Source organism: Trachymyrmex cornetzi, unplaced genomic scaffold, assembly GCF_001594075.2.
Source record: "Trachymyrmex cornetzi isolate Tcor2-1 unplaced genomic scaffold, Tcor1.1 scaffold122, whole genome shotgun sequence".
NCBI lineage: Eukaryota > Metazoa > Arthropoda > Insecta > Hymenoptera > Formicidae > Trachymyrmex > Trachymyrmex cornetzi.
In genome coordinates, this window is record NW_017295784.1 from 1,271,500 (window position 1) to 1,298,831 (window position 27,332).

The 27,332-nt window shown below is 42.0% G+C and overlaps 1 protein-coding gene across 5 annotated transcripts in view; it reads left to right on the forward strand.

Annotated features, from left to right (window-relative positions):
• The window catches only part of cut (homeobox protein, cut), a 135,013-nt gene that overhangs the window by 98,928 nt on the left and 8,753 nt on the right, over positions 1-27,332 (forward strand). For all 5 annotated transcript variants that reach the window (XM_018520237.1, XM_018520251.1, XM_018520258.1 and 2 more), the window contains exons 3-4: positions 19,266-19,584; positions 22,084-23,331. In XM_018520237.1, the coding sequence (XP_018375739.1) occupies positions 19,266-19,584; positions 22,084-23,331 (1,567 nt within the window). The remainder of the gene's footprint in view (positions 1-19,265; positions 19,585-22,083; positions 23,332-27,332) is intronic.

The window sequence follows — 27,332 nt, forward strand, 5'->3', positions numbered from 1 at the left end:
CTCTCACTCTTTCTCTCTCATTTTCTCTCTCTCTTCCTAATACTTCTCACTTCACACGTACAGACACGTGGCTCAGTGTGTACACGCAATACGGAGCCAACCAGGCGCTGTTTCTTCCTTCCTTTTTTTTATAGCCCCGAGCATTATAAATTCAAGCAAGACATCTATACACTCACACACGCGCCCATCAGTGAGTGTAATTTCTCCGGTTTGCGCGTAGCGAACTGATAAAAACACGCGTGCGCGGACGACGCGACGCCGAGGTTCTCTATTTATTATCAAATTTCTTTATGGGTTTACAAGCCTGTCAACGACGTGTTGGTGTAACAGGAGGCTCACTCACACGAACTAAACTCCATTAACCGATGCTCGCCTAAGGTACATTCCCCTACCATCGTTCGCCAAGCGACTATCATTCACGGAGTAATAACCGAGCGTGCCTGTATACGCGCGTGCGTGCGAGTGTAGTTACGTATCTATATATATATGTCGTGTACACGCACACATAGGATCAGTCGGTAACGTTTACTGCTTCGCTCTGGCGCGTTCACCTGCCCAGGGGACATCTGAGATTTTTACGACGAACCGCGTGTCACTTGGGGGAGGTTGCGGGCGATAAAATCCTCCTGTTGGCGAGATTAACGTTTCTGTGCAGATCGCGAGATTGTACCTGGAGGACACACTCAACTTCCAGTATATATGACCGATCCTTGGTTGCATTGAGCGATTAAGAAGAAATGATGATTATATTGTTATTTTACGTAATTATGAAAACACGAAAAAAATTTCCATATCCACAAAGATTTCCAACAGTCTCAGATTTGCTATTTTTTATCGTGGTTTAGAAAACTATTACAATCCATCTTATTACATTCTACATATTACATGAAACATTTTTTTTTATATAAAACATAACAATAACATCGTGAATCACATAAATTTGTTTAAGAGCTGTTATGTGATGTCGCAAATATTTTTCAAATTATTAATATAATATTGTGTGAAATTCATATTGTCGACATTTACATGCTCGCGTTTTCGTTATCGCGCAATCTTCGGTCGTTCTCTGTTCTCATTTGAACGTGTAAACTAACTATCATCTATCTTTTCCTTGCTTCTTTTATTTTTGCAAAGCAAACAGACGAGCGACGTACAGTTCGACGGCCCCGAAAAATCAACAGCATCGACTTCGACGACTGACAGTGACTGGACACACTCGTTTATAGGGCGGACGGATGTCAATTATATTCTATAATGCGTGCATGATCGAATTGGTGGGCGTCGCGGGGGGTGGCGAGTGATACATATATGTTGTATACAGGGTGTTCAGTTTTTGTCACAAAAACTAGTAATATAATGGATTTCTTGATGAATATGAGAATAATTTTTCCTTAGCGAAAATATGATGGATGGACCAATTATGCAGATACACTATATTGAAAATAAACGTTTCAGCAAAGTTAAGATTCAAGAGTATATATATGTGTGTGTACGTGTGTGCACTCATGTTCTACTCGATTTAATTTTCAGTAAATTTTATACATTAACAAATATTCATGTGTAAATTTAATTGTCGAAACATTAATATAAAAAAATTAATGATTTATGGAAAACGATAAGCTTTTTTCTTCTGAAAAATTGCTTTTGAGATATTTTTAACCGAAAAAAAAGTGTGCGACTTCTGATACAACCTGTATTACATTTGATACATACGAATTGGTGATTGATAGAGCGATACAATTCATCCGAGTCGACACATCGATATTTCGACTTTATGAAAATTTCATTAGCAGCATTATATAATGATATAAAGGTGATGTCCACGTGATAGGGGAGATGTCATACAATGATATGAAGGTGATGTCTCTATGACGGTGGGAGACGTAGGGTGATTTTGTAGGCTGAAACTCGTCGACACTCGTCAAGCTGTCGATTAACTTCGTTAATTATTCGACAATTAATAGAATGCCTATGTATGAGTAAGCGTCAATAAATCCGCTTTTAAGCAGATTTTAATAATCGACAGTGGCCAGTTAATCATTAATGCCTATTTTTCATATTTTTTAAAATATTATTTTTGTTACAAGAAAATACATTAACACTCTGAACAGTTACAATTAATTCTAAAATGAGGTACATATAAGTAGGTATTATAAAAGTGTTATAATGCATTTCCTTACATAAAGAATATCATCATAAAATTTTGCAGCTTAAATTTTAAGAAAATTTATAATTACAGAATTGGGAAGGAAATTATACAAAAAATGAGCAATTACATATATTTTGTCAGGAGTATAAAATTTCTCAGGAGTATAAAATTTCACTTCATAAATGAATTATATATTTGATTTTATCAAATATTTGAAAATCAAGTATTTAAAAAAGATTTAATATATTAAATAATACAATCCTCTTCTCTCTCTCTCTCTCTCTCTCTCTCTCTCTCTCTCTCTCTCTCTCTCTCTCATCATCGTAATATAGTTATGAAATAAAATATCATATTATTAAACGAATCATAATTACATCAATCTAAAATTACAGTCAATATATCTCCAGTTTTATCGTTACTAATTGGTTAACTTTGACTGTATAATAATATATAATTTAAACTTGAATATAAAATATTACATTTTTTCTATTGCAATGACTAACCACGTGTCACTTGTTTTCTGTTACAGGTGAGTGCACGTGCAAACGCAGATACCGTGTATATTGTGAATCCGAAGATCTCGTGAGTATATAGAGACCGCTTGGAATTATTTATCATTTGTGTATTTTGTACGCAAACCATGCGGGCAAGTATTCATAATTTATAATTAATCCTACAATTGCCGATTACCACGCCGGTAATCGAGCCCTTAGGGACTTCGGGGATTTCGGGAAGTATCTCGAGGCACATGAGAAGGTGAGAAACGATCGAGAAAGAACGAAGAGTCGGAAATTCAATGCGAACTAGTATAGTATCGGCCGCATCGAAATGCGGGGTTCTCTTGTCAGTCGGGATAGGGTGGCTTCCGCAACGGGCGGCAGCAGAACGAGTTCGAGTGGTAATGCACTAATCAACCCCTTGGAAGGCGGATGTATTGGCGCTATACGAACGCAGAGCGCGAGGGCTTTGGTTATAATCGAAGGCTGCTTCGAAGGGGGATTCAAAGGCGGAGGGGTGGTGGACACGGACGAGTGCGAGAGAAGGGTGGCAGGAGGTGGGTGGCGGGTTGAGAAGCGGGAGAGGGTGGCTGCTGTAGGACGGCATCGCGATCGACGTCGTTGTAGCATACACGATGTAAATTTTGCCCGGGTGTGCGGGTGCGGGTGCACCCTACACGATAGGGTGGAATCAAATCGATAGCAGACTAAGATATACCTATCAGTCTAATTGTCAGTACAGAAAGACCGAGAGAGACAGCAGCCTCGTGGTATCGGAAGAACGGATGGCGGGCAAGAAGGGGTGAGTGAAAGGCGAACGTAGCAGGAGGACGCACGAGGGGCGCGGGGGGAGGGCGAGGAAAGGGTGATACCAAGGGGTGGGATATGCCAGGCATATAGCTTAATCACCCTCCTACCGTTCTTCAACCTCCAGCCAACCCTCTCGAACGTTGGTACCTACACCAACCCTACCTCCTCTACGTCCTAGAGTAGCCGGCCTTCCGTCGTCCAATAATCAATAATTATACTCAAATAAAGAGAGAAGGGGATGGATGAATCGCCCGGCAAAGGGTTAGAACGGAGCGAGAGCTAGGTATCGGCATAAGATACCGAGCGAGATGAGACTACAGGCACCTAGTACCTCCTATACCGCATCCTCTCTCGTTTCCTTTCTCTCGCACTCGGCCTTGTCTCTCGCCCCATCTCGTTCTCATTCTCTCACCCACCCCACCTTCTTCCTTCCACCACCACTGTAGCGCGACCGCCACCACCACTTCTACCTCCCTGCCACCCACATCCTCATCCTCATCCTTCTCCTCCTCCTCCTCCTCCCCCCGCCGCGTGTAGCCTAGGTACAGGCAAAAGCTCCGATGCGGGCTTCTGACTTGCTTGGCTCTCATTCACTGAGTGATCAGGAACGTCGCCACAGCGATCGGTTCCAATGGAGGAGGGCTTTCGCGCGACGGCCGATTTAATCGCCCTCGATTGGCTTCCTAGGTCCCAGCCTCGATATTCTTGCGGTGACGAGAATACCTCCAATCTATCTATGCATATCTCCTTGTAACAGTTATATTAGCACATGACGACATAGAAATGACTCTATGTAAAGGAAAATATGCGGCGTTACTCTTCTTATAATACATTTGAGTGAAACAGTATAGACCTAAAATAATATTTTACAAACTTACGTGAAGAACACATATAACGCCGTATTTAACAATTTACTCAGCATCGCACGTGTACTATAAGCCATTGCGAATAAGTCGAGAGTTCTGTGTTGGGATAATGGAAAATCGTGAAGGTATTAAGTAAGGTACGAAGAAAACGAAGACGATAGCTCGTCGATAGGAACTGGGTAGTTGATCGATGCAAAACCGGCTAAAAGTCGCGTGTCCCACGTCTACCGTCTCTAATTAATCATCGCTCAACACGGGCAATACGCTCCAGTCCAAGGCGCGCGTTACCTTCTTCGGCGCGCAAGCCTGGTAGAAATTAATTGCGATAATAATCTGAGATCGAGGCAGTGATCGACGATGCCGCGTGCGGATGTGCCTCGTTCGCGACTCTTTTGTTGTCAAATAGCTCTAGATCTTTTTTTTTGTTCGAGAAGCGACAGGTCTCAAGATACCAACAAATCGATACGGCGCTTATATTATAGACAATGAATGTACAAGGTGAGGTAAGGCTGGACGATCATGTTATACGATCTACATTGAGGTGTTACGATCAGTCTAAAGAATAAGCTCGATGTAAATGGAGTAATACGATATGAAATATAAAAAAACATAATACATCCCCTGGAGGATATAATCGAGTCGAAATTCCTTCGTACTAACGTGTCTTAATATCGCGAATGCATTATTCTTTCGTCTATAATGTTTCAAATTCTTCAATGCTTATGCAATCTTATGATTCTTTAAAAAAGTGAAAAATCTCAATATTCGCAAAACGTGATAGCATATAAATTTCGATATCTCTCGTCTTTAAAGATGTAAACTACTCTGCAATTCGGGCACGCATACACATACTCATACAGTATACGCGCGTATGCATACGCATTGAAGTTATGGTTCAGCGTCCCAGTTAAACGACGGTAGCTCTCCACGGGACGTGGCTCCATTCACTTTCACCGTCAAACGAAAGTAAAGCCCGCGAAAGGGGTAAACAACGTGCAACACCCCAACGTGCAACAGCAGCAGCAGCAACAGCAGCGATGGCAATGTAGTAGAGAGCGGGGATGCAACGGCGCTTGAAAGGAGGATAGGAGGTTGGACAAGAGGGCGAAATAGAGAGGACTGAGTGAGAGAGAGGGTAGGTGGTGTCTGCTTTGCCACTTCGGAAACTCTTGTGAAGTAGCGGGAACTCCTGTGCTCGCATATACCGTAAGCAGGTCAGAAACTTCTTTCGACCCTTCGCCGCGTTCCTTCTCACGCTGTAGTTTCGTCCTGCCGCACCACCACCTTCCCCATTTCCCGCATCCCTTTTGCTCCTTCTACAGCTTTGTCCTTTTCTCTCTCACATTACCTGCATCTCTTTCCCTCGTTTTCTCTGCAGTTCAGCGTTGTCCGAGGTTAGGGATTACGCGTCTCTACACTTTCTATCTTCCCTCCTTCTTGTTATTTTTCACTTTTCTCTCTCTCGCCGTAGCATCCTCCCTTCGGAGCCCGGCCGCACTCTTATCAGAAAGCACCGTGACCCACAAGATTCTTCCAAGGTTTTAAGGACTTAATGAATTTCAAGACAAAGATTCTCGGCGTTAACCTTGACCCAAAACGAACTCCAGAAACAGAACATAGGAAAGTAATATGCGGCTACGATATAAAAAAGATCTCGCGTATAAAAAAGTTCATACTTCTAGTTTATCGATAATATTAAAATTATGTTTTTTAATAAAATATTTGAAAAAAAAAAATTTATATACTATAGAATGGTCACTGGTTATTAAAAATTCAAAAAACTATAGAATTCTAGTATTATTGGTTAGTAGTAATTATCCAAACGCCGATTTATGTCCGGACAGGATTAATATTCGCAAAATAAACGGTAATTTAAAGAAATCTATCCACGTATAGATATATGATGTACTAGTCGTGCACGCATCCATTTACATTTCGAAATGTACGATATGCAATTATGGGAAGCTCAGGGGAGAAGACTCAGAGCGGCGATTTGCTGATACACGATCCTCGTTACTGAAAGAGCATTGAATATCGCTCCTCGTGGTATCAGTTTGTTGTTAAAACGTGTCTACGCAGGCGGATGAAAGGTTACGCGGCGTCAGGTATTCAAAGTTAATTTAGCGATTATCGGCACTCTCCGAACCACGAATAGGTAACATCGGCCTGAAAGAAGAACTTTCCGTTTTAAAGCTGCAAACTCTCGCGATATGGATAAAGAGGATATCGCGTTGGGATGGATTTATTGAGCCAAAGTAACAAGAACAAAAATACACTCATTGTTAATTATGAAAAATATAAATTTCTATTATAAATCAACATTAATAATTTAGTTAATTCCTGGATTTTTCCAATTGGAATTTAAAATAATTTCGTAATGATCCAGTATCAATTTGACATTTATTCATAATTACGTCATAAGTGTTAATAAATCTTATATTTCAAACTATTAATTAATTAATTATACTATTAATTATACTTTCAACTTTTAAAATAATCCTGACATTAACAGCGATTAAGAAACATATTAATTAATCAATTTTAGATTATTAGAAATTTATTATTCTATTTATGAACAATTGAGACTTAGCTATTTGACCAAAGGAAATTCTATGCGAGCGCGCTCTCGTGCTAGACTGTAATGGCTATAAGCGGACCTTTCCTGACACGTGATTCCCGAGGTTAAGCCGTGTCCGCAAAACGTGCGACCGAGCCCGGCTTGACGTCCCGTCGGGATAAAAAATCCGCGCGTGTGGGCAGCCGACAGTACGGTCGATCCTCCTTGTGTGTGTCCAGCTTAACGAGGGCACTTCAAAGCGAACTGGAGCGATATTAAAATTAGAGATTCGTCATTGCCATCGAAGCCGGCTCTTTTTCTCCTATCCTTCCCTACGCCTCTCTCTTTCACTGTCACCCCTTTCCTCTTTCCATCTTTCTCCACCCTTCATCGAACATGAGGGGACACACTCGGACGGCGGTAATATTTCGAGTGAACGCAGGGGTGGATACGGGTACAAGGGCAAGGGAATGGATATGGCGGAACAGAAAAAGAGACGACAACACCAGACCTAGAGTAACGGAGAGAAGTTTCGGTGGTGGTGAGCTCAGAGGGGATTCTGTTGCTCGGTCAGAAGGGTGTTACGATAAGGGGTTGCGCTACCTCAGCGGAGGCGACCGGCAGATCAATGAAAAGGGTTCGCACGAGCAGGAGGAGGATTGATCGCCGATAGGGAAATTTCGTTAGTTTCCACCAGTCATAAAAGGTGATGGTGGTGGGCGCTGTTCCTGCTTGCTATACCGCCGCGGAGAGGCCTAACTAACGTGGAATCACCCTTCGAAATTCACCCTTCTGAGAGTGAGACGAGGGTGGTCGGCCGGGGCCGCGGAGGTGCGGGTGGAAGTAGGAAGAGGTGAATTTCCACCAGGAGGAGGAATGGGTTGCAGAGAACTGCTGCCAGGCTGTGTCGGGGTGGACTACGCGTTAGTGTTTGTGTTGATGGAGGAACCGGCGCGAGACATGGAAGCACACATCAGAGTATTAACGAAATTTTAACCAATCAATGAGAAGTTCATTAGCCTGTGCCGTTCGCGTTGCGAATACTCCCCCCCCCCCCCAAAAAACGGGGAAGCCACAGTCTTGGGGGAGATCGCGCACCAGTGATAAAATTCAACATTCGACGCGCGAGGTACCCCTTAGCACCCACCGCCACCCTCCGTAGAGAAACTCACTCTTTGCCTTTCCCACCATCTCTATTGCCATTTCATGCTCTTTCTGTTAGGACTGGATTAGTGTACGGAAGCGTCTAATTGTAAACGCGAAAACATTAAGCGACTCCCCCATGAAGATATATAGTGCGGGACTAAAGATAAAAAAAGATAATAATTTCCATTTTTTTAAATACATGAATTTTCATTTTATCCGGGGTATTTTTCACTTGAATAATCATTATGTACACATATAATTAATTTAATACATTTAAGAATAAAAATTCTTTTAGTTAAGAAACAATGTCTATAAATTAAAAGAAATTTCTTATGTATATACATATAAACCAATGTTTTTTATCTAAATTGAAAAACATGATTAGCGCAACGTATCATTAACGATGTACATGCAACCGTGTCTTTAACAGCGTATACAATTAGGTGCGTCCGATTTCTTAAAACAGATACATTAGTCAAAGGCTATAACCAACCGGGGAAGGTTTCCGTGTCGGTAGGGTCGTCTCTCGCCCACGCATTTGTTGCAGTGTCATTTGTCTCCAATATCTCTCGGCGCCCCTGGGACAGCCGCGCCTTCGTACGAACCGCCACGGACAATGCATGGAATAAGCCACAATAATAAAAAGAGTCAGTGCGCGGTGTCGCGGTGTCGCGAAGGAAGGGTGACGCCGGCGGTAATAATATTGTCACGATGATTGATACGGCCGGTCTAAAGTTTTGTCGATATCCCGACATACGCAGCTATCTTACGAGACGGCTTATTTAATGACCAAATCGATTCATCCGACAGTTGGTCCTTAGACTTTATCGGACACGAAAGATTGCAGTATATAGAAAAATGGCTTGTAATAGAAAAATATTGAATATCTCGATGAGCCGGTGGAAATGAAATTCTTATAACGATTGATAAGTAATCAGCATTTATCGACTATCGAAGTTCTTATAACTACTGATTTGCATTATGTACCATGGATTGTAGGGAAATACAAATATGTCAATCATATAATGAATTCTGAGCGACTCCTAATTCCGTGAATACTTTATACTAAACGGGAACCAATAATATTGATCACAATAATGTGCGTTAGTGATCTATAATGTTCTGGCAGGATTTCGTGACATTAAACTTTCTCTAAAACTTAATGAATTAGAGCAGGAAAAACAAAACTATCAGATAATTATTAATATTATTAGATAATTAAACAATTAATATTGCGACGGGTTCTCATATTTCATAACTTTGCAGGCATCTCATTCGAATCTGATTGACGATGTAGTCGTACGTCGTGTGTCACCGAGATTCAAATGTCCAACCCCTAGAACGAACGTTAAAACCACCTAGATGCCGGCACAAGGATCGGTTCCCACGTATGCGATTTTTTTCTTCCGCCGTCATTTGTCTCTAATATCTCCCGACGCCCCCGGGACAGCCGCGCCTCCGTGCGAACCGCCATAGACAATATATCGAATAAGCCACAATGACAAAAAGAGAGCCGGGTACGCGGCGACCGACGCCGTGAAGGAAGGGTGGCGTGGCGGCGATTGTATTGGCCGCGACGGTGGCGGTGTCGGCGGTGTTGCCGAGTGGAAAACGGCGGGGGCGGGGGGGTGCGCGCGGTGGAAATGAGGAAGACGAAGAGGGTGGGCGACCGTGAGAGACGATAGCGGAAAAGAGAGAGCGAAATGCAGAAAGGAATGAGAAAGGGTGAGAGCGAGAGAGACCACGTACGAAAGGATGATAGCGGCGAAGGAACGACAAGGCACGGGGGAGGAGGAGGAGGAGGAGGAAGGAACGATAGGCGGAAAGAGCGGGCGACCGCGTAAGGGAGGAAGAGTTCGGAACGAGAGAGGAGAGACGTACCATATAAAACCGAGGCGCGCGGAGAAAAAGAGATTTGCATTGCCGGGCCTCGCGATGGGGTAAACCGGGGCAGGGGAGAGATGGGACGGCTCTCGCAATATATATCGGAGGAAGGGGATTTCTGTTGGAGAAGACCGAAGGGGTTGAGTAACGACACGTATCATACGTGGAACCATACACCGGCGGACACGTACGTTCGATATCGCGCGGTGTTTTTACGTCCAAGTTTCTCCCTTCGCTTCCACCAATTAGACCGCGCGAAGGAGCATCTTTCCCCTCTGTCCATGCTGGCTGAACACCTTCGAGCTGACGCGGCCGAATAAATCATTATTTCCAATTCGATCTCGCGTTTGGTATCGCGTGCAGATTCGTTTTCTAGCTATTAATTGCATCGCTTTTCTTCATCCACAAATCTCGCGATAATAAAAGGTGATAATACAGTCATAAAATTTTCTGATGTATATCGTCATACGCGAATTATAACTTGCATACGAAACATTCCACAAATGCTTCCATCGAGTAATGCCACAAAATCGTCGAACGGATAATCAACCCGATCTCTATCTTTTCGCGAAACCATCACCGTGCGACGAGCCTCGAGTCGCTCCTTCGATCAGAACGTGAGTTTCGGTATTTCCCAACAGCGCACCACCTCGCCATGGAATGGCGAAACTCGCAACTTTCTCATTAGCCAGCGCGACAATGCAGTCAGGGTTAGGGACGTGTGTGCGCGCACGCCCAACACATTCGCGCCCTTCGATATATGTCACTGCCGGATGGATAATAATGTGTGCTTCAGCCCGATCGGCAGTTGTCGTTGCTCACCCTCCGCGATTCGACCTATCGTGCGCCGTGTGTGGTGTTAAGCGCTCGTATCTTCGTATACACGTATATGCGCATGCAACCTACACACGCGAGATCGCGCCCACCCACCTTCTCCCACCGAGAGGAGGAAGAGCCACCGCATAAATGTCAGAGACCAGCGGCTGAGCATTTCCTATCGAGCATTTCTGTCAATAAGCGCTGCCGCGTACAATGACGGCGATTCGAAAGCTGCTGATTATGAAATAAATGCCCGACTCGCGACCCTCACAACATTCGCGCGCGCGCGCGCGCTTATGATCTCTCTGTCTTTCCTGAGGAAGGAGAGGGAGGGAAATGATTGTTTGCAACCCGCGAGCTTCCTCCGTTCGCGCCCAGACGCCGAGTAAGCCGACGACGTTGACACTTTCGATACCCGTCGATGAACCGCAGTGATTTCAGACGAAATACGTCAGCTATACAGAAGTTTACATTTAACTTTGCTTAATATGATATCATTTTGCAATAATATGATCTTATAATTTGTTTGGAAAAAAATTTGTTTTGTTTAAAAATTAAAATCACATTTCTAAATCATTGATTCTATTTTTCTTTTTTCAGTATAAAAATGTTATACTTGTGATACTTTTCTTAGAAAATTAAAATGACACGTAGAAAAATGATTTATGTAATTGATATTTCTTGAAATTTTTGATCGTTTCTTTTGGCAAGTAAACGAGCAAACAGAGAAGGGTGCGATTATTGCAAATTTCACTGGACATTGATACGAATACGCTCGGACGTCTTCCTCTTTAGTGTCCTTCTTCTTGCTATCCGTAGTCCGGCAATCCGTGCCCGTTTCTCTCGTTTCAATATTTCTCTCCGGCGAATGCCCCGACTAATATATGGCTTCTGTCGAGCCACCGCGAGTCGAGTGTGGGTGGGCGTACGTATTCATAAACGCGTAGTCCTCGTAATGCAAATCAGAGAAAGAGTCAGGGAGAGAAAGAGGAATAGAGCAAAGGAGAGATGAGAAGGGAAAAGAGTATGAGGAAGGAGGGAAAGAGGAATGACGAACGCGGTTAATATTAATTCTTCGTGGTCGCCGTCCGGTCGATTGCGGATCGTAGCAGCGCAGGTGCTGAAGATGGCTAAATCCTTTGTAAACATCGAGGAATTATTAGGTCAGCTGTGGAAATAATTTATGCCCGTAACGATTTAATCGTTCTGTTCGCCGTGCGAGAACATGCGAGCATGTTAGATCTATATATTTAATTCTCATTAGTCTTTTATACTACATTGGCACACATCACGGCATATTAATGAATATCGATACTTACGATAAGTGAAAATGACGATCTTATTAATTTTTACTCGCTTCAACGAATATTTATATACAATTATAGCGGAGCTTTACAAATAATAAATGGATGGTAATAATTTTCAATATTTATTCAATAGTATTGAATATAAACGCGGAATGAACTTTTTACATCACCGAGCCTCGATAGAAGTCTCGATTGTCGTAGTCGTAAAAAAATAGGAAAAAAATTCGGTGCAGTAACGCTTTAAGCAAAGACTGTTTACATACATTTCTGATAATACAAGTTTTTAAAACAATACCGTAGCTCAGGGTGACTAAACCGAGCGCGAGGAGATGTCGTTCCATTATAAAGGCAATATCGCATGGTCGAGTCTCTACCTGGTATTACTAGCTTTCATAATCTGATGTATATTACGCATAACCGCGTGTATCTGGGGTGCGAGAGTGAGAGACGAGGGAAGGTGTGGGAGTGGTGAGGGTGGCAACCAGGAGGATCGCGTACTACCGTATGTATAGGACCAGTTTCGGCAAAGAGTGCCCTCGCCGGTGCTCGCTCGTAATAAGCATAAATCCTCGGAGGCTTATCTAGCGGCGCCCAGAAGAACGCTAAAATAAAATATCATACATTTTGCCTTCTACCCTTCGTACCGAGGTACGTTACGACCGGCGACACCCCTCTTATCCACCTCCCTTCGCTACCCCAGCAGTCGCTTTCTCATCCCTCCGCAACTTTCCACGCCGTCGTGCGTAGCTTCTGTAAGGTAAACATTACCTTCCATTGCTTAACGGGCAAGCTGCTTCGAGAAGTCTTGATTCTCGCGGGCGAGTTCAAGAGTTATCGTTACTCCAATTTACAAATAATCGCGCGCTTAAAAATTTACGTGAAAAAACTTTTAAACTATATTTATTGCTAAAGACTACTAGGATTGCAAAAGATTTGATAAAAATTATTTTTATTATTTAATTTGTTATGCTATACTTTTTTATATAATAATCTGAGATAAAAATTTCAAGACAATCAGATATTTTACTATTTTCTTAATTGATATTTCGCATTCTTATTAAGATGTCTTCGTACGAACAATGACGAATCGCAGTTAACCATATCCCGCTACTTTTTTCCACCTACAGCAAAAAATTCAGACACGTCGCGATAGGGATGGTGAGCGCCCTTTCTGTCGGATTTTTGCGAGGGTATGCGCGTCGATGCAACGCGAGATGTTGGCCAAAGGCACGTAGTCAGTGTAATGAGGCGAGATACATTCGGCCTCAACTCTCTCCGCGCCCTCTTCCTTCTGCCGCTGTTGCTTTTCTCTTTCTCTCTCCTTCCTCTTTCTCATTCTCCAGTTCCCGTGAGGTGGTATCGTACTAGCGGAGGATGGTTGGCGGAGAAGCTCGGCCAGAAACGCGAAGGGGTTCGAGGGAGGACGCTCGAGAGAGGGAAAGGGTTGAGCTCGAAGCCCGATCAGTCATTAGACAAGTGGGTATTCACATATATCGAGTTGTAAAATCGATAGGGGTGTCCGTTAGCCGTGTATCCTGTAAGGAGGGTGTGGTGGGGATGAGATGCGAGCTGATAGAACGAGAGAGATGTAAGCGAAGACGGAGAGAGGACGAATGACCGACCCAGCTATCTCGACGTCGGCCTGACGGAGACAGAAAACGGAAAGCCCCTTTCTCTCCATCTATACTTCCCCTTCGACCCCTTTTGTTGCTTCGCCACCCTCCTACAGCCCCTAGCAGCCCATCCTCCTTCTACTCCGTCTCCTCCACCTCCTGCCACCGCACGTATCCAGTCCTTGCATATTAATCCTGCCCATAATTCCCACTTCCCAGTTTGGGCAACCCTTCGCTTCGGTTGCTTCAGCTACCCACGTCGGCAGAGTGAAAGGGAAGGAGAATGAGTCGGAGAATGAAAATCGGCAAGATGGAGTGAGAAAGAGGAAGGCAAGCCGCCTCCTATCGATTGGGCTTTCTTTCCGACCTCGGCTTTTAATTGGCATTCTCCTGTGGCGAGAAGAGGAGCGAACCTCCATGGGAGAAAGCTCCACGGCCCAAAGGGGTGCTTTGCCACTAAAGGGGTTGATACTGGCGATCTTTCCTCCCGAGATGCAAAAATGGAATCTTCCTATCGTGACGCGCTGATATCGGTCCTCAGGATGAGATTCTACAAAAGTCCGGCATGATTTACCGAGATTCAAATTCTCGCGATGGATCGAGCGATAACAAAGCGTTTGTTCGCGCATGAAAGATTCATCGAATTTTACGGATCGATGCTCCTTAGTAAGATGTGCTCACCAGAGCTTTTGCAAATGTTTATAAATTTAACTTTTTTACTTTATTTGTTGTCTTGTTAAAATATAAAATGTTGAGTACATTTTTTATATTACAAAAGAAATTTGCGAGTGTATTCAATTAATCACAATAAGAATAAAAGAGCACACGTTTTAGAATCCAGATTTAGTCACCAAATTTAGATATGTCATTTTCGATTTGTTTACTAAGATATTTTTAGAATAAACTATAGTCTTATGTCTAATCTTAGACATAATTACTAATAAATTTGTTTTGAGTAGCAAAAAATCGATCACAAATCGAATAAATAAATAAGTCGTTAAGGTTTAATTTTTATGACGTTTGATCTCATCAGAGATATATCAAGGTAATGGATATAGATCAAAGGGATATCAAAGTATCCGTAAACGACAATTTATATTTGCGTTCCTGTCGTCCACGTGGAAACGATAATGCGACGACGTGGTCGGGGAAAGAGGGAACCGTGAAACCACGGAAAGCGAGAACGTGAGTTTCGACGGCCATGACGATCTCGTACCGACGCATCATTGGCGGACAGACTACGAAATTAATACGAAGCAAACGGCCATCTTGTCCCTGTACCGAATCTACGTACGTATACGAAAAGGGGTTCTAATGTGCCGCGGCGTGTGGATATCGGAGAGCCACGTTACTCGAGCTACCGCGTCCGTGCATATATTCGCACGTGTACGCGGGTACATACACACATGCGTGTACACACGTAAGGATGAGAAAGGCTGTGGACGTATGCGTGAAGATTGATTATACCGCAGGAGAAAATGTGATCAATAGCTCAACAAACAAAGGCCTCCAACGCCTATATAATGCAAATAGCAAAAATCGCGTAGGATTAAGGGGGTTGCGAAGGGAAGAGGACGTGTGGGATCGTGGAAAAGGGGGTACGAGACGCGCGATAGGGTGGTGCGACGGTCAAGAAACAATACGGACGCGTGCGGCTACTTCAAGTTTGCTTGACACCACACCGCGTACAGGCAACCCTTGCGCACACCCTCCGCGTACCCTTCGACTTCGCACCCTCCGGTTCTTCCCTACGAGCCAGCTCGGAGCCCACCGTCCTCGCTTTAATTTGCATACGACCGATCATGTCTTCCGACTCGCCTTCACATCCTCGTCGCCATACCTCACGACCATCGATCAAGCCCCGATTGTTTTTGCTTCAACTCACCCCCACTTTACCACCCGGATTGAACGCCTTCGTGCTGGGGGTTGCTCGTTGGTCACTACCCCCCACACGTACGTCTCTTATGCGCGCACATCGACTTTGTGTGGCTCTGCAACAGTCGAGAATCTCGCTAACGAGCGGTTCTCCTTCTACCAATGACATTGTTCTAACGTAGAAAACCTGCCAACATCCGCTACCCTTTGCTGCCATCCCCAACGATAATTCTTCATTCTTACTTCTTTCATGATCTCGACCCTTCTTCAATTTTTCCCGTAAAATAAACTAATGATTATTAAATTGTTTTTCCAAAATATGCTGTATGCAATTAATTTCTGTGATTTTTTTATTCATAGAGTATTGCTTTTGAATATGTACAACGTTATGTGTGACTTGTGTGTGACGTTATTATTCTTATAATTAAAATTGATTATTTAATTAATTTGTCTTATATAAAAACACGTATTAATATAATTTCATCAAACTTAATGATAAGATGCGGAATCTCTCTTCCCCTCCCTCTCTCTTTCTCGCTTTCTCTCTTGATAAAAATAAAATTATTTGCGAAGTAAATTGGAAATGAAATTTACTATATCACAAAGTTGAATTCAATAGACCAAACGATATATGATTATAACAATTGAGAGAGTCTACAGTTTTTATAAACTTCCCGGAAACATTAAATTTAATCGAAGCCCATTGATCTTTATGTCGTCATCTTCAAATAGTATATGGCTATTAATATTACTGATATTTGAGCAAATCAACTGTGACTTAAGGAAACAGAAATCTTCCGTAGTTATATACCATCATGACGACATATTAAATTCAGCTAAAATGTCAATGTGTGATATTACAAAATGATTCAGTACTAAATTATATTTAATAGATCATAAAATTAATATATACGTATGTATCCACATTCCAAATATGTGAACGAAAAGATTTATTAAATGGTTTGCTTTATTTAAGATTCATGTAAAACTAGGTAAATATCATTTGTACAGATATATATACAATATTTAATAAAACCAATTATTAAATATTCTATATATATATATACATATGTATGTGTTATATTAATATATTACAAATATTATGAAAATATATTGTAATTACTTTAATTATAATGTATAAAACGCTTTCAATGTCACTATGACTAAACCATTTTAAAAAATCACACAAACACACACACGCACGCACGCCCGCACGCACACACACGCACACACACACACACACACACGTTCAATAATATAGACAGCATTATGTCATAATTGTATCTGCTTCGTATAAAAAAAGTATTTAAAAAAACGTTTAAAGTAGATTCTGCATTCCGGAGCTTTACTCGCTCTATAGTTCGCTAATTGAAGAAACATATGATCACATTTTACACTGTACACGTTGATTTCTCGTTTTATTCGCATCGTTAAACAGTAGTCACGAAAGAGACGAAGAGTAGTATCGATAGACCGCTCTTCCATAACACCAAAAGCAAGGGGTGACTGTCCGTCACGTGAAAAAAAAAACACACACACGGTATCGCCGGGTCGCTGCCGTATTTATCGTAAGTTTGTCGATCGACGTGGTGTTAATTCCACCTGTCCTTCGTTTCAGGTTTCCCTCGTGGCGATAACCTACCCCATCGCCGCTAATGGCGGACATTATTGCGAGCGATCGCGGCAACTTCGGAAACTTATCCCTGTATAAGCCACCTTCCGTCAGTAGCAACCACCCCTTCCCACCTGATGGTATATCGAACGTCAATGCGTACTTATCTACACCCGCGTCTGTTCTTACCTGTATACTATAATGTGGTATGTGTATGAGTGTCTATGTCTGCGACATTGCTACAACACGCACTCGTATTCGCTTACTACACATACACGCATATCTATACAAGTAGAAACGAAGCTTCTGGACATAGGCGTGTATTGATTATGGGTGAAAACGGAGGACAATCGACAGGTAGCCGCCCCCGATAAATAAACTAACGAGTAAAAACGTGCAAGTTTACCACATGCGTCAAGGCTGTTCGATTTTACGCTACTGCGATGAGTCATGGCATTACAAGGCGCCAAAGGAATGTAGTTAATTTCATTAAATTATAAAGACTCAATCGATATGTATGATTATTATTGTCATTGAATACATAACAGAGAGAAATTTTTACGTTCGTTCTATATAAATTTAACTACGGAAACAGTCGAAGTCCGCAAGATGCAAAACACGTGTATCAACATCTGTGACAGAGGTGCGAATTTTGCAAAATTGAAGTCGTTGCTTCTCGATTAACCTGCGGAGCACGGAAAGAGAGATGATGCCTCGGCGAGAAAAAACAATTGATACGATCTCGTTCACGTAGCTCGTTGCACCGTGTGCGCCAACGTACTCGGCTTTAAAATCGTCCCATCCCACCCCTTGGTTGATCGGTTTTCTCGCTTCCTCTTCCTGCGCCTGCAACCTGCCCTTCCCACTATTCCGTATTCTCGCGTATACGCATCCACGTGAACCCTCGCGGAACACGTGGATAGGTTTCGAGTGCTCGCAATTCATCGCGATTGATTGCGGTACAGTGGCAACACAACGATTGCCGTACGTTCTATTCGTCGCGATAATTTTTTGCCGCCGTCGCTGCCACTCGATTCTTTCAACATCCCGGATTCGTCCTCGTTATAGAGACGGAAAAACAAGACGGTTCGGTCATACTGTAATTATTATGTGCGGATCGATGATGCATTAATGAGGGACGGATATACTTCGTATACGTCGCTGCGGGCGACACCGTGAGTATAAATGTCATTGATTTTTTATCCTGTAGACTACTTAATTTTTTCCGCTAATTAGTATTTTCTTTTTACTATAACTATATCAGAAATTATCCTTGAAAATTGCTAATTAAATTTTTTTTCAAAACTACTACACTAACATATACTAATTTGTTAATTTTAAATTATGTATTTTATTATGAGAAGTTATAAAAACGTAAAAATTATAATTGCTAACAATAAGTGAAATCATTTTTCACAAAATCATATATTCTGCTAACACACACACACACAATCAGATAACTGCGATATATTTATTGTCTAATTGAACTTCAAGAACTTCAAGTGTCGAAGTGACGAGACTAGTTGATGACATATATTATAAATTATTACAGACACGATAATTGGATGACAATTCAACGATTCGATCGATTCGATTGAAACTTTATACGTAATTTAATCCACGGTAATTACATTTAGACTCGCCAAGATTTAAAGTTATCCTCTCTTAAGCGTTTCGCTATTGATTTCCGTATATATTCCCGATAAAATTAATAAAGAGCTTCTGGTAAGCTCCTTACTAGGTTCGGTCCCAGATAAACGATGCTCGAGGCGAATCGCGAAGGAGGGAGAGGAACTCGTAAATGTGATTCTATATTTGCGTCGATGATAATGTAGTTACGTTCCATCTCCATTTAATCGCTTCAAGTCGATTTCCTGATGAGCGATGCGAAAGTACTCGGTGATATTTCAAGAAGTAGCAATTCCTGTGATTTATATCGCGCAATGTCTTCCTTAATGCGGGAAATTTTATCGTCAGTATCATTTAATAAACATAACGAGGGCGAGACATCAGAGATATTAACATTTAAGATGTTTCAACTGAAATTTATACGCATTACTTTATTGATTTGCAATTTACACGAATATAATTTTATCAGACACTTAACCAGGTCGATGTTGCTATTTCTAGATTAACCAGTTGGTTGAGGAGGTGTCCAGGCTACAGCAGAGCCTGCAACGCCTTCAGGAGACAAGTGCGCAAGCAACGGCGCGACTTGAGGAGGAACTTGAAGTGCGCAGGCAGCACATCAACAGATTGGAGAGCAAATTGGAACGACAGAGGGATTATGATGATCTGAAGCGCGAAATCAGTGTATTGAGATCAGTCGACCTTTCGCAGATACCAACTGGCGAACCTGGAAAGAGCTTGGAACATCTTCTTATGGAACGTTTCAAGGCGCTCCAACAAGCCGAAAACTTGAAACCCTCCAATACACCTGACGCACTCGGTAAGTGGACTAACGATATATTTTACTTAAAATCGTTACATATCAAAGATATACGAAGCACTTAATTTTAATTGTAAGATATTGAAGAAACTTAAAAAAAAAAGGATAAAACGCGGAATTGTAAAATCAAGTTAGATTTCCAGCACCTTGTAATATAATTTATATTAAAAATAATTGTTTCAAAAAAATTGTAACATTAAAAAATATCTACAAATATACAGGGTATTTGGTAAGTAACGATAACACTCGCATAGGGATAGAATGGATTAAACTGAGTCGAAAAATCGTCTACCATTTTGCAATCTTCGCAATAATTAACAAGATATCAATTACTAAAAATTACCGAATATTAATTGGCTTTCGATAATTTTTTACTTTATTATCAACTTTACAGAAAAACAAGTGACAAAAATTGTTCATTTTCTTCTCACACAGTTCTGAGAATTTTTTCAGAATTTTTTATCAGCTTTTAAGTACTGCATTTTCTTATATTAGCAACTATTTTTACATTAAAAAATGCAGTAGTAAAAAATTCTGAAAATTCGTCAGAACTTTATGAAATGAAAATAAACAATTTTTGTCACTCGCTATTTTTCTGTAAAGTTTGATAGTACTTGAGTGAAAAATTATTAAAAACCAATATTCGGTGATTTTTAGTAATTAGATAATTCTTGTTAACTAAATATTTTGCGAAAATTGTAAAATGGTAGAGGACTTTTCGACTCAGTTTAGTCCATTCTACTCCTACGTGATTTTTGTCGTTACTTATCGAACACCTTGTATATGGATCATAACGTCAATTAATCAAGAGCATACATGGAGCAAATAGATAAAAATAAATTTATGTAATATTTATGCAAAAAATATATAATCATAACATAAGGATCTGTTCTAAAATTGAAAAAATAGTAAAAAGAAAAAGTAACGAGGTGTTGGTAGGTCGGTCACACCTCGGCGATCTCGCTTCTAATTCTTGCGCAACCGCTCTGATCTTCGGTCCCCGACTCTCTCTCTTCGAGGCTCCGTCGACGGGCTTTATCATCGAGTAACAATGAAAAGGACACGAGTCACGCAACGCGGACGCAAGAACGCTTCTATAGAATAAACGAGGGATGACTGAAGGAGCTTATCGGAAAAGAAAACAACAAAAATAACCCTGCTTGCCATTGTGTTCGCACTTTTCTCTGACTCTCTCTATCTCTCTCTGTCTTTCTCTGCCTTTCATACTATCTTCCTTTTTACTTCTCTTTATCTCTCTGTTTCTCTCTACCGAGAGAGAAAGAGAGAGATAAAGACGATAGGAATGATAAAACAAAGATAGAACCCAGTCTATCTTTGTTTTATCATTCCTATCGTCTCTACTTCTCTCTCATACACATATCTCATCTCTCCAGACTTGGCTGCTTAGACTGCACTTTTTTCGAGCCACTCTCTCGCTAATATTAACGTACATTCGTGGAAGGTACTAACGCAACCGAACACACGTTAGCCCTTTAACTTTCTCTCATACAGGCCTATCCTATCTTTTACCGAATGTTCCAAATGTTCCTCTCTTGTCTACGTAAAGGGTCCTCTAAACCGCTCTTCCCTCCTATTTCCATCCGTACACTGGGAAACGCAAACTTCGTGCACGCAAATTTGTGGACGATATTCGCAATATTTGCCCGGGCCAAGCCATTGTTTCGGGGACAGAGTTTATTATGAATCGATCCGAGCTGACAGAGAGAGCAGGCGATGAGAGGGAATGAGAAAGAGATACCCTATACATGCAGAGAGCCAGAGGGATACTGCAACGTGTCGCCCCTTCTAAATCAAACCGACTGAACCCATCCTTCTACGTCGTCGGCGCTTGCGTTCCTCTTTCCGATCCCGCTATTACTTCCTTCGACCGTAACGGAATAAGAGCACCGTATTTACGTAAAGGTTTCAAACATTTCGTATGCCGAGATCACGTAGCAATATAAAATCCTTTTCAAGACCAGTCTCGATGATACTTTAAAAGATTACACAATACTTCCCAGACAGCTACGTTTTTGTTCTCAACTCTTCGATATTTCGTACTCTGATATTCGCGACAAACATGTCGCAAGACAAAAAAAATTGCGTCTTATTTGACGTGATTTCTCAAATCCGCACGCGTCATTGCGATCAACATTCAACGCGAGATGGACGGTATCCTTACGTCCACGATTTCTTTTCGGGCGATTGGCAACGTCTCCACCAGTCTTCCTCTCGTTGGCGTCCACGTCGCTCCTCGTTTGTACACTCAAGCGTGGATTATGATCCGACGAAGTGTCGAAAAAGAGAGTCTCGGTCATCCGACGTCTCTGAAGATGATCAAGAGAACCGAGGTCACCGGTCGATTTTGCACTTCGAAAGAGACAGCGCGGACAAACTGGCGATCAGAACGGGACCAACATCGCGAGCCGAAGTTAGGTTGAATGTCATGTACGCGTGAGATCGTGCTGACGGGCTCCCTTGTGTTTTTGGTGGTTGCAGGTGGATTATCGTCACCCCTGCAGCGCGCCTCGACCGCCTCGCCCCACGGGGTCGGAGGTGTGCCACCTACGTCCCATGTGTCCTCCCAGCAACCACCACCACCGCCTCCGACAGCAGCTTCCCTCCCTCCACGTTCCACCCCGACGCCCTCTTCGGCCACTTCGACGACTTCGAGCCTCCTCTTCCCGCCACCCCTCCAGAACGTCGAGACCTTCGGCTCGTTTCTCGGTGAAGAAATCGTAGCCAATTGGAGGCGGACATTGGAAAGGTCTATCATGAGCCAACAGCAGCAGCAGCAGCAGCAGCAGCAACAACAGCAGCAGCAACAACAACAACAGCAGCAGCAACAATCACAGCCATCTCAACTAAGCCAATTAACTCAACAGCAACAACAATTACAACAAGTCCAACCGCACATGGGTTTACACCCGCCAACAACGCCAAGTAGTTTAAATCATCTTCCATCGCCGGGTGCGGATCCATCGTCCACTTCAAACACTCCGGTGAAATCGAACACACCGATCGGTACATCCTTGGGCAGTTTAGATGTCACTGAGAAAGCGCCAACGCCAGTATCAGGACATGAAACACCAGCCCCTCCAACACCATCCTCCACAACCGCCTTGACATCGCCGCCGAGCTTCCAGCCACCGACGTCGATGGTGGAAACTAGTACCCCTTCAGCTTCCATCAATGGCAGCGGTCTCACGCCCGGCGTACCAAGTGCACCGCCCCCGAAGAGTCCGCCTGATCAAGAATCATGTCACAATAATAATAATAGCCATCATCTAGCAAATAACAATATCGGCGGATTAAGTGTTCTCGATACGCTGAAGAGTCCGTTTCGGTTTGACGATCGAACGTATCCCTTCCGATTCGGCGACGAGTTCGGTGCCGCCGGTATGGCCGGTCGACTGGGCGAGTCCCTCATTCCAAAGGGAGATCCCATGGAGGCGAGACTGCAGGAAATGTTGCGTCATAATATGGACAAGTACGCCTCACAGAATCTTGACACTCTTCATATAGCCAGGCGGGTGCGCGAACTATTGTCGATACACAATATCGGTCAAAGACTATTCGCCAAATATGTTCTTGGGCTAAGTCAAGGCACGGTCAGCGAGTTACTTAGCAAACCCAAGCCTTGGGACAAGTTAACCGAAAAGGGCCGCGACAGTTATCGGAAGATGCACGGTTGGGCTTGCGACGAGAACGCCGTGATGCTGCTCAAGTCCCTCATCCCCAAGAAAGGTGAGTACCGATCATCAGTTCCAGCTCTCTCTCTCTCTTTCTCTCTCCGTTCTCACTAAGTTTTTTAATTTTTATTTCAATCGTTTCGTACAATTTCTCGACGCGCCTCTGCGTAACGTCCGACACGACGAAGGCTGGGTCATCTGACGTCTCGATGTCTATGAAGACGGACGAGACATCGTAATTACATATACCGCCACATTGTAGCGGATACTTGTGGCAATCATTATTAATTCCGCTTCCTTCCACGCCTCATAAGCGCGATAAATCGCATTTATGATAAGGTTCAACGTGATCGTTCGAGAATGCGTGGTCGAATAGTTTGCTATCTCTTAAGTGTGTTAATTACATTGTTAATCACATTCCGTCTCCGATTCTTGAGACACTAAACAGCAACTCCTACAACGAGTTATCCGCCACAATGTACTTCTGCCTTCATCGTCGACGACGAACTTGTCGATTAACTTAACTCTCGAAAATCTTCCGCCTCGCACTGCCAATAATCCATCTCGCCGAATCACTAACCACGAGCTGTCAGCTAACCTTTCGGCTGTCTAACGCGGGACCTGATGGTACTTCCGTTCCCTCTAACTGCACCGCGGGAAAGGAACGCTCAAGAGATCTCATCCCTCTTCGTGTAAACGCGAATCATTAGGGAGTTAAGTGTGCGTTGGTGACATCGTGGGCTTTCGCTATGGATAAGTTAGAAGAATGAGACTGATAAATCCTACAAATCATTGATAGAAGTCGACTGCAGTGGAATAATAGTACACAAATAGGATTTGATAGTTACAATAATTTTATCTTTGTATAATTATGAGATAAAAAGTACTTCACTACATTGCTATATCGTGTTATTATCAAAGCCACATTATGCTCAATGTTTGATAAAAAAAAATGTTGTATCTAGACTTGAACAACTATAGTCTTAATTAAATTACGCAGCTCGTTGGCATACCTTGCCCGCTATCGATTGTATGCTGCGTTTGGCAGCCATATTGTTTAGACTAATAGCTCCTGGGAATAGGAAGTCCCGGATGAGCACTAGGTAGGGGTGAGATGTATAAAGGGCTCCGCGGTATATAGAAAGGGAAGAGATAGGGGAAGAAAGGAAGATCCAGTGGAGAATATAGAAATCCTAAATATGTCGGTTTCTTTTATTATCGGAGAGCAATTTACACTTTTCCGCTTGCCACGGCTTTGCTAGATTATAGTGAGTAAACGGTATTTTATCTTGGCATCGCTGTGAACGTTCTCATGATACACTCATAGTAATTAGAAAAACATCTATCCTCGGTGATAATAAAGTTATGTTTGACAAATACATGAGTGTAATATCGTAATAATTTTTTCTTCACGCGCTTCATTCACAAAATATGCTCTCGCAACAGCGACGTACATATGAACTCGCAATACACGACCGTGCGATCCCTTCCGCTTTTTTGTAAATATTAATATCAATCGCGCAGGATGTTGACTCAATGCCATCATTTTCCCTTCACGTCCGGTGACGAAATAAAACGTGTATAAAATTCAGTCGGAGCACGACATGCGTCCCGCATCAATGGATTGTCGGTTTCCGTCGGATCTCTGGTAACAACAATCACGGGGCATTACAGCGGATAGAACAGAGTGCATGCGAGAGAGGGAGGGACGGAACATAAATGGAATGAAGGGTTAGGGCGATCGTAGGGTGGCGGGAGGGAACCGGTGACAAAAACTTAGGGGATCGTAACATTTCTCGATGCGTCAGCCGTAAAATTACAGGGACGCGTGTATTATTCCGTGGCGTGAGCGCGGCAGTAAATCAAAATTGCAAGAACCACTGCTAATGCGATCGAAATTGGTCAAGTAAAACGTCAAAGAGAAAAAAATCTTAATAAAAAAAATATTAATGATCATTGTTAATATGTTTTAAATGCTATTTTTTAGCGCCCTATTATTTCAGGATTTTATTTTAATTCTCAATTAAATCACATTTATATATAGCTCCGAGCTATTAGCTCGTGTACTAAACAACTGAAGCATGTTACGTTATTTGCATAAATAATTAATAGATACTACTATGGCCGTTTGTTCGTATGAATCATGATCATAAGCCCTTTGTGATCGTAACGAGAAGCCGTGATTCAATAGCATAAATATACTTGGAGTAATGTCCGAAACTTCTATAATCAGACGTGATTTATGGGCAAAAATCAGTGACTTTATAAAGCCTGAAAGGCGCCGCCTAGCTTTGGTGGAGGTGTCGGTTAAGATAAGTTTGCGTCGAGCTAAATACCTGATCTAACGACTCATCGCGTGCTCTATAGACAAGCACAGGCGCAATATCAACCTGTCACTGAAAGCTTTATTGTGATTTGTGAATCCCCTTTGTGATCATCTTATTATTTATCATTCATTAAAAATTGTACGTTTAAAAATTGTTACTATTATATAACAATGATAACAATAGTGAGCTACTGATTTTGAGTCGAAATGATTCTGTATTAATTCACAATTTTTGTTATGGAAATATCACAGAGTTTATCCTCCGATATCACGTAAATCGTGCACATAATTATTGTATACCAAGCAAAGGCTCTATTCGTCTTTACAGTCTGCTCCACGCGATATTTCTCAATCTTTACACTCATACTTATTTATGAACGTGTTAATTTTCACGAAAATTTACTCGCGTCGAGGTCGCTATAGTGCTGACAATGAATTTAGTTGCGTGTAGTTCAGGGTGACATGATTTGGATCCAGTTAACGTTGTTCAAAGTTCTCAAGTCTTCCGATGATCTAAATCGGAATATAAATTACGCAGATAGCTTTCAGTCAGTCGCTTAAGATAAGCCGCAAAAATCGCGCGTTCGTGGAAACTACTAATCCCACGACAAACATATCTGGATCTTGGCCCACTATTCAGCACGGCACGTCTGAGTGGTATATTATTGCTTGCGCGGAGCGCTACAACACAATTGATCTAAGCGCAACCAAGAACAACGCGAGATTACCGTAATAAACATAGTTGGTCTAGCTCCAAGTCAGTTTATTGTAAAATTTTGTTTCCTGCAGCGGTGAGTGCACGTCGCACATGTGCGATCCGCCGTAGTCACCCGGAGATTTTTCGCGACGACCGTCACGGATGAAAATCATAGTTACGATGATTTGTAACCGCAGCGAGAAACGTTACGAGCCATGCTCATAGTCATATAACTATGATTTCCGTACGAATGACAAGACGTTTATGTTTTTATAACTAATATAATTATTGCATTTTATGGAAAAGCATAAATAGATTTTTTTATTATTCTCATAATAATTAGCTCTCTCTTTATAATTAGCGGTGTTTAAAAAGAAATGACTACTTCAAAATGTACATAGAGAATAGTGTCGAACCCAGAAAAGTATTCGCCTAACGATTGCGATTATAAAAGTATTTCATCTGCGTACGTTGACCTGATCCGAAAAAGAGATAACATTATCGAAGTGCGATAGCGATTTCAAAACTCATGTAATATTGACGCGTGACAATATCAGCTGAGCTACATATATACTCAAATACACATTAAATCAAAATTACGATTCACAGAGGTCATCAGAAGACCAGCTGATTGTTCGTCTGTCGTTCGGAGAATTAGATCTTTACAATTTTTTTATTATAATTTCTATGGGGAAAAATTATTTATTATTTGCGAAGATAGTTGAAACTTTTTCAAGCAATTTTTAATCACAAAATAGTCTTATCTGAGTGTGAAAAGGTGAATTAATTATATGTACAGATTGAAATCAGAGTGTCGCGGAATTCTCTTGTACGATTCTTAAGGGTGTATAATTTTGGCTGTATAATATCAACTGTATAATATCAATTGAAGAATATCAGCGCACAAAAATCAGCTAAAAAATGAAGATTAACTAATAACAACCAAAAAAAATTTGTCATAAATATGTCTTAAAACAAAACAAATAATTTTGCTTATAATAGCTTTATGCAAAAAAATGATCATATTTTGTTG